Raw genomic sequence first — 15,398 nt, 5'->3', positions numbered from 1 at the left:
GGCTGCGTTTCCAGTGCAGTAAAATCAACCTTTTTTTCCCCTTCCAATGGTATTTATTCATTTATCATCGTACAGTTGTATCACAGTTTACAATACATTATATAGTGATTCATTTCATAAATTGGGAATAACATAGAAGTTTTGACGTCAAAGACTCACTAGTGTTATAAACAGCATTTGTATTTAACAGAAATATGTGTTTAATACTCCGGATGCAAGTATTGTTGATCTTGGTCAGTGGAAATAGTCAGTATAGTTCTGTGACAACGCAGATGCATTCATGGCAAAGTACTGTAACTGGAAGCCCCCTGCAGTGACTGAAGCATCAGAGAGGAACTTCAGCGTCATCACGTTTCCTGGAAAGAAAAAAATCATCAGACAAAAAGTATTCATTTTCTTCACCCATCCTGATTTTTTTTCCCAACATCTTGTCCTCTTTTGGGTCATCCCAATTGCAGGGTTCACATTGGTCAATTTAGACTACCAAAATGTTTTTTTGTTGATTTTTTTTTTTTTGAGTAACAAGTACCCACAGAAAACTCATACAGGAAAATGAAGGTTAATGCAAATCCACACCGGAAGACCAGAAGTGAAAATTCAACTCTGAACCTTAAAATTGTGAGTAGACGTGGTAACCTCCCATCTACTGTGTCACCTGTTTTTTTTTTTTTTTGTTTGGAAATCCAGTGAACTAATAGTGGCTCACCTGTGCTGATTATGTCTTCGGGTAGATAATCACCACAAAATCTGGGGGGGGAAACGTTTGAAGGTGATTTGATGTAACTGTGTTGGATGTCAGGTGACGTTGGGCACCCCAGTGACCCCTCACCTTCCAGCAAAGCCGGACACATCGTCATAACTGTCATACACTTCCAGGTAGTCAGCCAAGCAGGCCGTGTCGTCCTCCACATCAAACTCTACAAAATGGAGGAGGATCTTCTGGCCAAAACGAACTCTGATATGCCAGTAGCAGATCTGGTCATCCTGGTATTTGTCTGGAAAACCAGGAGACTGGATGAATCTCTGCTGGTCAGTCAGAACGCCGCCACACTCTTTGGCTGGAAGACACATATGATAATAATGACTGGAGACTGCTTAAAATGACAACCCCCCCCCCCCCAACCCCCATGCCTTTGATTAAGGTCTTTTAAGCGTTTAAAAGTCTAGTTCACTGTCAATATGTTGCGTTTCTAATGGGGGCGGCACGGTGTTCAATTGGTTTACGTGTTTGCCTCACAGGAATGCAGAGTTCGATTCCGGCTCCGACTGTTCTGTGTGGAGTTCTCATGTTCTTCCCATGCCTGCGTGGATTTTCTCCGGGTACTCCGGTTTACTCCCACATTCCTTTCACATGCCATGCAAAACTCAAAATTGTCCCGCTGTGTGATTGTGAGCGCGAATGGTTGTTTGTCTATGTGTGCCTTGCGAATGGCTGGCAACCAGTTCAGGATGTACCCCGCCTCCTGCCCGAAGTGTGGGTAGGCGGATTAGAAAATGGATGGATGGATGTTCTTAGTGTCTGTTCCTTTGGTAATTCTTAGGAAGCTACTTTTGTTCTTTGGTTTGCCTTTGAATGTCTTTAGCTGTTTGTTTGTAAATGTTTTCAGTTGTTGTGCTTTTGGTTGTGTGAACCACATTGAGTTGTGTCTTAAATATGCTGCATGACTAAAACTCCCTTGCCTTGCCTAAACCACATATGGCATGTATGCTATGAATGTCATAACTTTGTAATGGTAACATTTTTGATGTACTGTTTTACAAGCCCCCGCATGACCTGACAATTTGGTGGCTGAAAGTAGACTCAACGTTGACCAGCTCAAAGCAGATGTAAAACAACCACCGAGTGGTATGAAGCATTTTTTTTTCTCCTTTTGTGCTCTTTGTGAATTGAAGACTGCATTCTAGTACATTGCAATGTCGATTTAGATTCAATTCATTTTTCAGCCTTACATGTGTCATATAGTGTCTTGGGCAAATTATAAGGAAGTCCAAAAATTGCTTGATCCTTTCTTCTCTTGAGCATTTTCATGACAAATCCTCAAGACAGGCAGATGGTCGACAGTCATGACTACTTTGAACGCCCCTCTGTCGACATCTTATTCATGGATGCTGTCACGTCATCCAGGTTTAGCCTGAAGGTAGGAGCGATAAGTCACAGGGAGGAAACCAGATTGAGGTTTCCGTTCCAGACTCTGTCGTCCCATCCTGGAGTGATTAAGCTCCTTTATGTCGTCACTCGTGTTTGACATGGAGCATTGGTGGTCGGCAGAGCTTCAGACTGGATGACTGGTCTTTAAGTGTGGTTACTCCCAACCGCCACCATCATCATAATCATCATTATCATCATCACAGTCACCGCCGTCACCTACACACTTGGGAACCATGACAAAGCTTCACTTGCTCAATAATGCGAGATGATTTCAACACAATGCTGGATTTTGAGCTTTCATCTGATTTAGTGCAAGATGCAGGTTTTAAAAGCGTGTGTGTGTGTGTGTGTGTGTGTGTGTGTGTGTATATATATATATATATATATATATATACACACACACACACTGTATACTCAAACTGACTCAAACTATTTTTAAGTTACTCTAAAAGGGGGATTGATAACAAGGAAATGCTTACAATATCTCTTATTTATGACAAATGAGAATAGATGATGATGAGGCAGGCCAGATCTTATGTTCAACGATGAGCGGGCCAAACTATCTCCACAGAGATGTGAAAGACTCATTCAAAATAAAACCCTTGATTTTGGTTGTTGCTGCTGAGGGTTTCCCAAGCGGTTATTAGTTTTGAATTTTGTGTTTACTTGTGTTGTCTTCGGCTAACATTTAAATTAGTTTTACAGGGAGAAATATTTACATGTGACCAACATGCAAAAAAAAAAAAGCAAAATCAGGAAGGGAGCAAGATTTTTTTTCTACCGCTGTTAATCTGACTTGTCAAGTGATATGACTCAAACTCCACTTTTGCAATATAGTCGAACAAAACTAACATACATGTTTTCGCTAAACATGTACGTTACTTAAACAGCAATTTATGGTCCTAAATCAAGGTTGTTGACTATGGGTGGAAGCCTAACTGAAAGAAATGAAAGTAGAATATGCAACCCCTCCGAAAACCCCCTAAATCAGCTTCTTTTGCTCAGTCCGACAGCAGGTGATTTCAACTGCCCACTGTTGGTAGCATCAATAACTCAAGCAACCTACTCACTGGTTGGGTTGTAGCAGTACACGTCCCATCTCTCGCTTTTGTTGATCCTGTAGCCGTAGTCAATGATGCCCACCTTTCCAAAGCCGCATTTAGCACCAGCTTTTACGATGGGGTAGCCAACGCGCCCATAATCAAACCATCCTGCAGCGCACACATGGAAACCTGAACAAGAAAAATTCCGATGCGTCAATTGCGTTATTCTTTCCTCCGTGCAACAGCCCACCATCTCCTTCGCCACACCCCCGTTGACATGAACAAAGCCTCCTAATGACCATCATGAGACTTTTTGGGTGGGTTTGCTTGTTCTGGTTTCTCTTACTGGTGGGGTCAAGTGTTGCTCTTACAAAAAGCAGACCAATGCCAAAACAGGCCTGATAAATTGGAGACCTCCCGCTTAGATTGCTGAAGGGGAAAGTCTCCTGGAGTTGCTCACAGGTGATTAGTTGGGAGAGGTTGTGACCCCTGAGAGAAAAGAGGCTGGACTCAGTCCCAGTGCCATGAGTGCAGTGATGTCACCCAACCAAGATGGTGTTAACACCCTTTTACAATACACCGGGGACGTCATTCAACAGCAACCAAAGTGTCCCATGGAAATGAATGTTTCAAGCATTATTTTAACCTCCAGCCCACAATAAATTGCAGTATACAGTGGAGGAAATAATTGTTACGGTTGCTTATTGACTAAACATCTGTCAGAAAGGTGGTATCGTTCATTTTTTTTGCGGTGAGCAAATTCAGCAGGGGATGAAATAGTTATTTCCCACTTAGGATGAACAAATTCTTCTCCATGATGGTGACGCATCTAATTGGAGGTAAATTAGAGTTAGAATCTAAACAAAGATGAATTCCCGATTTGGGTGGACATGTTTTCCAGACCTATTTGTCGAGCGGCCTCCAGCTCGTCATAAGTGGCCATCCTTCCTCCCTCGTACTTGCACATGGCTTTGGCCTCTTTGTACGTCAACTGATACCTCCCATTGCGGGACTCCCGGTGGTACACTCCAGCTGCTTGTTCTGTCAAAAGAAAGATCACCGCAGCTGAAAACGTAATGTGACGTCATTAATTCATACCCTAACAGAAGATTTCCTCAAGCAAGCAAGCGCAGATCAACAAAATGGTGGCACGGGAGAGGTCAGGACTCAATCATTGCCCTACAGGTCAATAAAATAAATTGGCACACCCAAGCCACACTCGCTAGATAATAGATGTAACTGCACTCGATACCTGTATATAAGCAAAATAAGGCAAGTAATGGGTGTGTTTTTGTCAACGTCAATGACAATTTAGAGAAGAGGTCACCAGCTCCGAGGAGAACATGAATAGCCCGACATTAAGACAAGTTCCTGGAGTGACCATTTGCAAATGTAACCACTTCCAGAGATTTATACAAACTACGCGTTGCTTATTGATATGCTGTTTCCTACCTTGTTAAATCATTGACTATCCTGAGTAATTTACATGATCGGTGTCTTCACTAGATGGCTATTATTAATTACACTGCTCAACAAATTTTTACAAAATTTAAAAAATCAACTTTTCTACATTTTTTTTCTGGATCTGCCCTATTTTTTTCTGTAGCACATTGGGGTTTAATATTACTATTATTATTATTTTTGTTATGATTATTAATGTATTAGCAATGTAATTTGTAGAAGAAAAATTAGCAGGTGGCATTGTCGACAGTGACGTGCATGGTGTAGATTTCTTTGTCATAGAACATTAAACAATTTTTTTGTGAATACTGTAAATAGTTCGAGTGCAAATTGGTTAAGAATAACTCCCCAGTAAAGAACTTATGTTGATCGCTCAATCAGCCATAAAAGGCCCTGGTCAGGAATCACTTTACATACTTCTCCACAAAAATCACAATTGGTGGCCGATCGATCACAGCATCCCTATTACTTACTGCACAAATAATTGCAATATATTTTGCAATATGATTATCTGTACCAAAAACAAAAAGTGTGTGTGTACCGTAAAATTTACTGGTAGGCATGTCTGCCTCGGAGTACAGAGGTCCAGGGTTCAAATCTGGTTTGTTTGCAAGTTCTCCCAGTGCCTGTGTGAGTTTTCTTTGGGTTCTCCAGTTTCCTCCCACATTCCAAAAACATGCAAGATAGGTTAAGCGAACACTCCATATTGACCCTAACTGTGATTGTGAGTGTGAATGTTTGTTTATCTTTGTGTGCCTTGCATTGATTGCCTGGCAACCAGTTCAGGGTGTATGCCGCCTCCTGCCCGAAGACGGCTGGGATAGGCTCCAGCGTGCCCTTGACCCTCGTGAGAAAAAGCGGTATAAGTATTAGATGGATGGACGTTTTTCCATTTTTTTTCACAGTACTATTCTGATAACCGTAGCTAGTGACATTGAAAATGGATGGATGGATGTACCAATCTTGCACAGACGCTCATCATACAAGCAGCAAGAAACCTAGTTAAAAAGCAACATTTTGAATTGCAAAGAACAAAGACTTTTCTACCGTTATGCTTTTTAGATATGGTTTGAATGAGTGAGCTGTTGATTGTGGTGAGCAGAATGGCGTCAGCCGTCCGATGGGCTGTTAGCGAGAAAAATGTTGACTTTAGATTTCTATCTGCTTGATTATGAATGTGTTGGATATTTTTCCGTTTTAGGAAAACCTGACTGTGGTTGGTGATCAAGAATGATGGACGCATGCACGGCCATCCCTGGCCACCCCTCACTGAGCTGTTGGGTCAAGCTGACCACCCCGCTGAAAAATTTATGGCTACGCCCCTGGCTTTCGACAACTATAACTTAAGGCGTAAGACAATTTGGAGCTTTCGATGAACTTGTCTAGAAAAAAATGACAAGTTGAACTGAGAGCATTCAGGAACAGGATTATTAAAAGCACCAGCTTGGAAGTTCAATTCCTCCTTTCTGACAGATAAATAACATATCGAAGAAAGAAAAAAGAAATGGTCTCTTGCTCTGTGTGGCCTTCTCCAAGGGGAGTCTGATTCTGTTTTGGCTTCACGCATGCATGACTACAAGACATGCTGCTTACGATAAGCTAGCATAATATTGGCCACCGTCAGCGACGTATCACCTAACATTAAGACTGTAGCTGTTAGTCAGACATTTTTTTTTCTTTGTTTAGTCATTCCGGAATTACCTTGCATGAGGTCACAGACTGGCACAGACGGCGCCACCATTTTACTAGTTACTTCCAATCATGCAGTTAAGTGTCGCTTTGAAGATAGGCTCTCATGCTTGGCAACAAAAGCTAAAAACGTCAAAGGCCAGAACATTCGGTGCACCTGCACAGTATAAGATCTGTATTAAAGAAAAAAAAAACACATCTTTACAAAGATAATAATGGTCATTTCTGATTGAAACTATGAAATAGCAATTTAGTTGACTAACTGAAGTTCATTATTGTGGTTTTAACTGTTTGGGAACATAGCTTTTAATATTTTTCCTGTTTACGTGGTTAAATATAATTGACAAATAATACAGAAACAGGGCCATAGAGTTAACAGTGCAATGGAACCCCGACAAAGTTTCTTCACGTTCTTTTCAAAGTTTTTAACAAAAACAAAAAACAAAACACAAACAAAACAAAACATATTTACCCAGCCATATGGAGTTGTGAAATATGCCGTTCCTGTAGCCCCATGGGTGCGCTTCTTTGAGAAGCAAGCTCAGCGTCCACAAGACAGCAAAAAGGCGCATGGTGCAAGCTGCTGTCCAGATGTGTGTGTATGAGGGAACCCCCTCAGCTAGGACTGCCGACCCATATTTATGTGGCCCTTGGAGAGGAGGAAGGAGGAGAAATTGGATGATGATGAGGAGGAGGAAGAGGAGAACGGGAGTTACTTCAGCAACGGGTGATTTAATTTAAGTATCACCACCCTTTGAAAAAGAGACGCTCAACTAATATCCTCAAGAACTTGTTATTCGTACTCACTTTAGCCTCATCACGCTGTTGGACAACAAACATATTAGTTGAAGCCGCTTCCAAAAAAAAAAATTCATGAATAAGTTATATTATTAGTATAAAGTCATTTCACACTATAAAACCTGTGAAGTGGAACGCGATCTAGCTGGCGCTGGTAACTTCTCACTTGTTTCAATTTCAAATCAAATTTCGTGTTAAATTAGTTTGTCATTGTTAAATTAATTTGTAACCGTTGTCAGCATAAAAGTTTCACTCACTGTGCAAGTCATGTTTTCTTTTCCTAACTGTGACAAAACTAAAGCAAAATGACTCGTCGAGTAGAGTGTTATGACATTGGAGGGTGTATACATAAAAGAAAAGCAAAACACTTTCAATGAGATGAAGTTTTACATGATTGGAAGAAGACAATCTTGAACTTCACATTTTGGTTGACCTTTGAGGAAATGTATTCTGTATATGCTATCTTGTTCATTGTAGTGTATTATGACCACCGTAGTCAAATTTTGAGTTGTGCATTGTTAGTGTAGAAGCACGTTGTGCCGCAACTGTATTTCTACTGGAAGAGATGTGACAAAATTAAAAGCAAAAGGAAGATCACATCCGGTCCTTTCAGTGTTACACAGTTTTTCAGTTTGAATATTCCAAACCCCGCAAACCAGAGAGAACGCAGGTTTGAACACAGTTGTTTGAAGGTTTATAATTGATACAAACATCTATGCTACGACTCATACAGTATGTGGTTTCACATTGTATGTTAGCATGAACCTATCGTATGCTTGTTAGATTGAATTATCTGTTGAACATTTTAGTGTTTGAATATAAAATGTGTAGTTGTCTTTTGCTTTTTGTGTCAGGTTTACAGTAAACCTTGAGTGACATTAAAGCAGATTGAGTGAATGAGGAGTACTTATAAAAATGTCTTATGTAATTCTGTAGTGCATTGGTGTCAAAGCCAGGGCGAGTGGGCCAGATCCGGCCCTCCACATAATTTTATGTGGCGCACTAAAGAAAATCATGTGTATTAAACTCGCATGATCCTTGCTAAAATCTGTACACCAATGTCAAATTGTCATGTGTAGTAAATGATGTCGACATTTTGCAATCATTTTGCTACCCTGTTTACACTCAGTCCAACAATAATGGAACAAACAACAAAACAATAGCTGTTTTTAAAGACACTTCACAAGGAAGCAGTGACAGCTCCGATGAAGGCTGAAGTGACACCCGAAACTGTCAGCCAGGTAAGAGTTGAAGAGAAACTTCACCAAAAATAGACCATTGCCTGGAAAAAAAAGAAACGTTAAACCTAATGTAATTTAAAAAACAAATAGTTGAGTTGAGTGATTTCAAAACTAGTAATCCATCAATTGATTGTGTACAAGTTAGGCGAAGGGATGATTAAACATTTATTCACTTTCACGGTCGTAATGGGAAAACGTATCTCCAAAGTGGCCCGCGACAAATATGAGTTTCACACCCCTGCTGTAGAGTGTGTTTAAAGCAGATGAGAGGGGTAAAAACGAATTGAAAAGATTTCATATGGTCTCATCGAAACAGATTTTCACCCATCGCGGGCATGTCTGCATATCGCCTACGAAAGTACATCCCAAAAAACATTTGACATGAGAATTGTGGCAATAAGAGTTGGACAATGTGATTACGATGGCGGGTGAGGGCAACTTCCCTTACTCCCCAGACAAATGTCATAGCCGGAGGTCAAACAAAGCAGCTGTAAAACGTGTATCAAATGACTTCCAGATCTGGGAAAGGATGTGTGTGCCCTTCTCATTCCTCAGCACGTCTCTCCCTCTCGCCTTCCCGTCGAGCCCACACATGGAAAGTTGGACTCCGTCACTCCAAACACTTGCATTGTAATGATAGAGTCATCGTTCATGGCTTTCTCATGACATTTCTTTGGGGTCTGCCGCTAGGTGTGTGTCATGTGTCATGAGTGAACTTTGAAAAAGTACTGATGTCATTTGTGACATCATTCTAACGAATCACATTAAATGAACACTTAGCAGAGGACTTATTGGGCACATGGCAGGGAGGATAACATACTGTATAGAAAAATAAAATGAAGACAGCGGTGGCCAAGTTGTTTTTGGACGGTGATGAGGTGACATTTTGGGGCTCTTGACAATGATGTAAAACCATCCACAGCAACATGAAACACACTGTTGGGTGACTTGTAATATGCACTGCAGGGGATAGGAGTGGCTTTGACACGTTTGGGTGGCTGGAGAATAACACAAAACAGCAAACATCGTAATGGAAGATCTTTGTCTGATTCCCTCACGTTGCTCTCGGTGAGTCAAGTGTGTTAACTGTTACAGAAAATGGTTTGAAATTGCAATTGGCTGGCAACCAGTTCAGGGTGTACCCTGACTATGGCCCGAAGAAAACTGGCATAGGCTCCAGCACGCCCGCTACACTCATGAGGATAAGCGAGTTCGAAAATGGATGGAAATTTCAAATAATTACTGTGAGAAGTGGCAAATTACTCACGCTCTGAACCCAAGTCGAAGTAGATACATGTAAAATAAAAAAAATATTTAAAAAAACTCTGGTTCCTTCACGATACTGCCATGGATGACTTTACCTGTCAATACGTATGCCTTTTTGGCCATTTGATAGATGTTGAAAAATGTTCCAATAATTTTGAAAACACCATGGGTACAAAGTACAGATCGCGGTTTTCAAATGTAGGGTTTACAAATAAAAAGTTGTCTTTGACTTCATTACTTCCCACCACTGCTCTAATATACAATGAACACTGTGACATCCAATAGACTGATGTTTCTGAATGTTGGTCAATACAATCTATATATATATTGCGCGTCGTGCCGCACGCGGTCTGTCCTTCCGTCTTCTATATATATATTGCGCGTCGTCCTGCACGCAGTCTGTCCTTCCGTCTGTCCCTTTTCAAAACGTACCTACTTCACCGCGCCGCTGTGCGCCGCCACTGCGTCGCTCAGGCAGTGGCTCACTACGATCGCGCGGGGATCTTAGCGAAAAAATGTTGTCTACCCACAAGCATTGCAATAAAATTGTTAGTTATTTAGTAGAGCTAAACATCTCTTTATTTTCGCGATAAGCAATGAAGATGAACAAAAAGTTGAACCAAGCAACAACACTTTTGTGGGCCGAAGGCCCACCTTACCAGCCTTCCGCAGGAACTAGCTGATGAGCCGCCCGGAGGGCGGCGAACCACCACCTTACCAGCCTTCCGCAGGAACTAGCTGATGAGCCGCCCAGAGGGCGGCGAACCAGCTAGTTTTTTAATAAGAATGAATGGAAGAAGAAATAATCCATTCTTGGGTCAAAAAATGTAAGTCACCGTAAAAGTCCATTTCTCCATCCATTTTCTGATCATCTTATCCTCACAAGGGTCGCGGGGCATGCTGGAGCCTGTCCCAGCTGTCTTCAGGCAGTAGGCGGAGGTCACCCTGAACTGTCTGCACTCACACCTAGGGACAATTTAGAGTGTTCCATTTACCTGCAATGCGTGTTTTTGGAATGTGGGAGGTAACCAGAGTAGCCGGACAAAACCCACGCAGGCAAGGGGATAACATGCAAACTCTGCACAGGAAAGCCGTAGCCGGAATCAAACCCTGCACCTCTGCACTGCCAGGCCGACGTGCTAAACCATGAGAGTCACCATATTAAATGTTTTATATAAAAATTTTAAGATATAAGATATCCTTTATTTATCCCACACTGGGGAAATTTACAGCCTCCAGCAGCAAGAATGTAGGTAGAAAGGAGAAAGAAGAAAAAAAACAACAAACACCGTTCAATTAAGTGCAATATAAATACAAAATGGATTATTATTATTATTGTTGTTGTTATTTTTATTCAGCAGCCTGACAGCGATCCAGAGTGTCAAGGGAGCATCCCAGGACAGAACTGGCCTTCCTGACCAGTCGCTCCAGTCTCTTTCTGTCCCGGGCTTAGATGCTGCCTGACCAGCAGACGATGCCATAATGGATGGCCGAGGCCACCACCGAGTTATAGAAAGTCTTAAGGAGCGACCCCCGAACCCCAAAAGACCTCAGTTTCCTGAGTAGGAAGAGTCGGCTCTGTCCTTTCCTAATCAGGGTGTCCGCAGGGTTTGTAGACCAGTTGACATCCTTATTTGTGAAATTAGGAAGTGTGTAATGTTGACCACCAGTGATGGGAATCGTAATCGTGGCAAATAAGGAAATGGAAATTGTGCAAAAGACGAGTGGATTTCTAAGTTTTTACTGTCATGATTCGTGGTGGTGGTGGAAGACCCCAAAAAGCAGGCAGGAGTTGATAAGATGTATAAATAAAACACTGAGAAAATAACATCCAAAAACAAAGTCCTGAAAATAAGAACTAAATGTACTCAACAAATGGCAGAAACAAAACCCAAACAGAAACACTCACCGAAACAATGACTCCACACTGAGTGGTCGGCCAGGGAGTCCTTTTACCAGAAAACCTAATGACATGATGAGCAACAGGTATGCTGCTGTAGGAGGAGCCCGGCAGTGCCACCTGTTGGTCACAAATAGATCCACATGACATTTACATTCAAAACTCATTTTCGTCACCGGTCACACTGAAGTTATGGTCTCGCACAGACGGCTGGAATGACTGAAAATTATATTTATGCATAACCACCACAATATATTGTATGCTATCTACAGGGTTGCCCCTCACTGTAGTTTTAATAACAAATTGAATTTGAAATTATAACTTGAAAACAGTGGTAATATTATTGTTCCATTTACATTTGAATGTTGAGAAGGAATTTGCTTTAAAAAAAAGTCCCAGCATCTGTTAAAAGTCTGAATAGTGAGACAGATTTTTCTGCCAACCCCAAATGAATTTCGCAAGACATCTGAAGTTTAAAAAAAATTGTGATTGGCTTCAGCAGGCCCTGCAACCCTTGTGAGGATAAGCAGATTAGAAAATGGATGGATGGATTCCCTGCGATTTCAGATATTTTAAGTGCTACGTCAACTACGTCATTCTCATTTGAAGTAAATTGTCGTTAACAATGTTTTACCTTGACATCATGACTGTATTTAGAACATGATGAACAGTCTGGACAATATCGCAACTGGGTTGGCAGTGGGTGTGCTTTGTTTTGTTTTTCTTTTTGAGGCTGTGTTTGACCGTCTTGAAATGATGGGAAGACACACGTTTCTGAAAAAGAAAGGCGAGTTTTACTGTCCAGGTTGGCCTTGCGGAATCCTCCCCATGCACTCAACACATGGAAACAATTGGCTGCGGTGGGAACGTTAAATAGTAGACTTCTTTTTTTTTGGTAAATGTAATTCATCCAGACTGTTCTGAATGATGGTCATGATTTAACAGTCATGCATAACCTGACTGCAGTTTATCCGGTAATCTCTTTAGACGTTTTACAGTGAATAACATAACTGTAAAATCCTGCCCTCCTCCTTCCTATGAATAGTACTTCAATGTGTGACCTTTACATCAGGTCTTCAATTAAAAGTGATCTGGGATTTTATACACAAGTCATTGCCAACTATTTTTAGAAAATTAAAAGGCAGGCTTTGCAGTGCTCTTTGTAAATAGCTATTGTGAACCAAACTACATGTTCTTTCTTTGAAATTGTAGGCATTTGTTATGAGTGTAGCTATGATGTCTAAAAATAACAGATCAATTCAGATGAAAGGGCAGGAAGGACATTTAAGCTTTTTGCTTCAGTGAGGCAGTCAACATGTGGTCCGACTGGGCGTGAATTATGGTCGATAGCATGAATGTGTATGTAACATATAAATAAGATTATCTGTATCTGAAAAGTATCCAGGAAGGAATTTGATCACATTGAAGTTCGTGTCTGTGTTACCTATATCCGTGGAATTGTCATTCTTCCTGATAATTGTCACATTCTTCCCCAATCTGGAAAACAAGACCTCACCAATTTGTGAGAGTATTGAGATGCACAACCATCTCTGTTCCTCGTACCTATTCTGCATGTTCATTCATCTTCCGAACCGCTTGATCCTCACTAGGGTCGCGGGGGGTGCTGGAGCCTATCCCAGCTGTCTCCGGGCAGTAGGCAGGGGACACCCTGATCGGTTGCCAGTCAATCACAGAGCACACAGAGACGAACAACCATCCACGCTCACACTCACACCTAGGGAGAATTTAGAGTGTTCAATCAACCTGCCACACATGTTTTTGCAATGTGGGAGGAAACCGGAGCACCTGGAGAAAACCCACGCAGGCCCGGGGAGAACATGCAAACTCCACACAGGGAGGCCGGAGCTGGAATTGAACCCGGTACCTCTGCACTGTGAAGCTGCTAACCACTGACTCCCGGGCCGCCCGATATTCTGCATGTTTTATATGCCTATCTCCTCGAACACATCTGATGTCTGTGTCCTATGTGTTGTGTTATTTTTGTTATTTTGACTTCAAAATGGCGCCGCAAGAGTGGCTGCCTTTCCAGCCACTCCTATATTTTGTTGTTCTACTTCTTCCTTTCATAACTTTGCTGCTGTGAATTGGGAATTTTTCTTGAATCAGGTTTATTGAAGTGGGGACGCATCTAAAACAGGCTGGATAGGAGCTCTCAATGACCGGAGGTGGTGAGCCCTGTCTTAAGGATTTCTTATTTGGACTTATAGACCTCCAGGAAATTGACTTGACTATGTAATGTTTGTTGTTTTGTGTCCACATTCTTCTGTTTGTTTCTCTATCTTGCATCTGAACAGCCATCAGGTGTTCTTCTCATCCACAATTCTAAATGAATTCAGGTAATGATCAAAACCCATCGTAAACCCATTTGTGGTCACAAGAAATGCCTTATTATTGACTATGTTATGTTTTTGTGAATGTACGAAATTCATTTTTGGTTCCCACACATACACACCTGACATTGACTGCCAGTATGGTCTACCGAGTGGAATTGTGGGATTATATTAGTATTTTTAGCACAAAGGAACGCTCTATTGTACGGAGACCCTAAGGGGACATGGAAGAAAAAAAAAAACATTGCGAGATCTCTCAAAGCTTCCATGTCCCCTTGGGGGCTCCGTACTATTAGGTGTTGAACATTTACCATTTTAGAAAATGTTACTTGAACAAAATTCTCCTCCTATGCTGGCCAGAAGGGCAAACGAACAGGCAACAGGGAGTTGCCCCGCACTTCCAAGTCCTTCTTGTTGATGCATTAGGCCTGAGGATTTCAGAAATTAACAAACTGCTTTTATGTTCCGTCAGATACCCAATGGGAAACCACTGTATTTTGGGTTCCGTAAACGTTCATCATGGGAACCCGTTTTTCTATTTTGACTGATATGCATAATCAAGAATTCTGATATTCAAAAGTATAATATTGAAAGGGTAAAGGTTTGAAAACTGTGCATTGACAATGAACATAATTACCGGTACATCACTCCAGGCTGTGTACTCCAGGTTTATTCAATAAAATAAAGGGATCAAAATATGTTGTTTAACACTTTTATTGTGCTAATATGGCATCCTGAATATAGAATACAGTACCACAAAATCTGGCTATATACCATGGGCCCCAAGTAAACCTGACTCTGTTAACATGATGATGTGTGTGTTCTATGTATGTAAATAGACATAATATCAAAGGCTATTCACCCCCTTAATTAATGATGAAAACAATGTGATGAAGCTTTTTTAATGGCCGTATTAAAATATGTAGACTTATAGTATTGATATGGCTTGACGTCCACTTTGCAACACCAAGACGACGCACTGTGTAATCAATTACCAAAGAATCTATCACACGTCGTTAGGCCTACCTACAGTTAACATTAGCATTACTACACCTTCTGGCGAATGTTTTATTCATAAAGTTGCCATGTCTACAACTAGTAAATTATAAAATAACTAAGATTGTTTCATCATATTGTTTATAGCGATTAGCCTTTCGATCTAATGACATTTTTCGGTAAAAAATGATCCCACGAAAACGACACGCTACGGGAAGCGATAGTTACCGTGAAATCCTCAGGCCTGTGCTTGAGTTTCTGGAGACACCCGCCTCCTTGTTGGAGGCAATGTAGCTTTTGAGCGCTTTGTAGTGAACCACATTGCTCTTTTTCTGTCGCTTTTGGACTGTGATCTCGTTGAAGATAACAAAGGAACACCAGGTTAAAGTTGGCTCAACAGTGTGCAAGAATGACGACGCAAGATATGGCCGATAGCTGCTCTTCAATTAAGAAAACCTTTATTAGTCTCGCAATGGAGAAATTCCAGATTCACAGCAGCAAAGT

At 41.3% G+C, this 15,398-nt stretch overlaps 1 protein-coding gene across 3 annotated transcripts; it reads right to left on the bottom strand.

Moving 5' to 3' along the window:
- Positions 1–43: 43 nt before the first annotated feature.
- tnfaip6 (tumor necrosis factor, alpha-induced protein 6) lies at positions 44–15,269 on the bottom strand. Of its 3 annotated transcripts, none has more exons than XM_052081856.1 (8): positions 15,123–15,269; positions 11,557–11,667; positions 6,815–6,991; positions 4,096–4,233; positions 3,220–3,381; positions 830–1,058; positions 707–747; positions 45–356 (listed from the first exon to the last, which is right to left on the bottom strand). In XM_052081856.1, the coding sequence occupies exons 3-8, from the start codon at positions 6,912–6,914 to the stop codon at positions 235–237; spliced, it is 792 nt and encodes a 263-aa protein (XP_051937816.1). In that variant the 5' UTR covers positions 6,915–6,991; positions 11,557–11,667; positions 15,123–15,269; the 3' UTR covers positions 45–234. The 3 variants fall into 3 exon arrangements, with proteins under 3 accessions (XP_051937818.1, XP_051937816.1, XP_051937817.1); XM_052081857.1 differs by lacking the exon at positions 15,123–15,269 and adding an exon at positions 12,182–12,263; XM_052081858.1 differs by lacking the exons at positions 6,815–6,991; positions 11,557–11,667; positions 15,123–15,269 and adding an exon at positions 6,355–6,497 and having other exon boundaries at positions 44–356.
- Positions 15,270–15,398: the final 129 nt, after the last annotated feature.

The sequence above is a fragment of the Hippocampus zosterae genome, chromosome 12, assembly GCF_025434085.1.
Source record: "Hippocampus zosterae strain Florida chromosome 12, ASM2543408v3, whole genome shotgun sequence".
Classification (NCBI taxonomy): Eukaryota; Metazoa; Chordata; class Actinopteri; order Syngnathiformes; family Syngnathidae; genus Hippocampus; species Hippocampus zosterae.
This window is presented reverse-complemented; position numbering and strand designations above follow the sequence as displayed.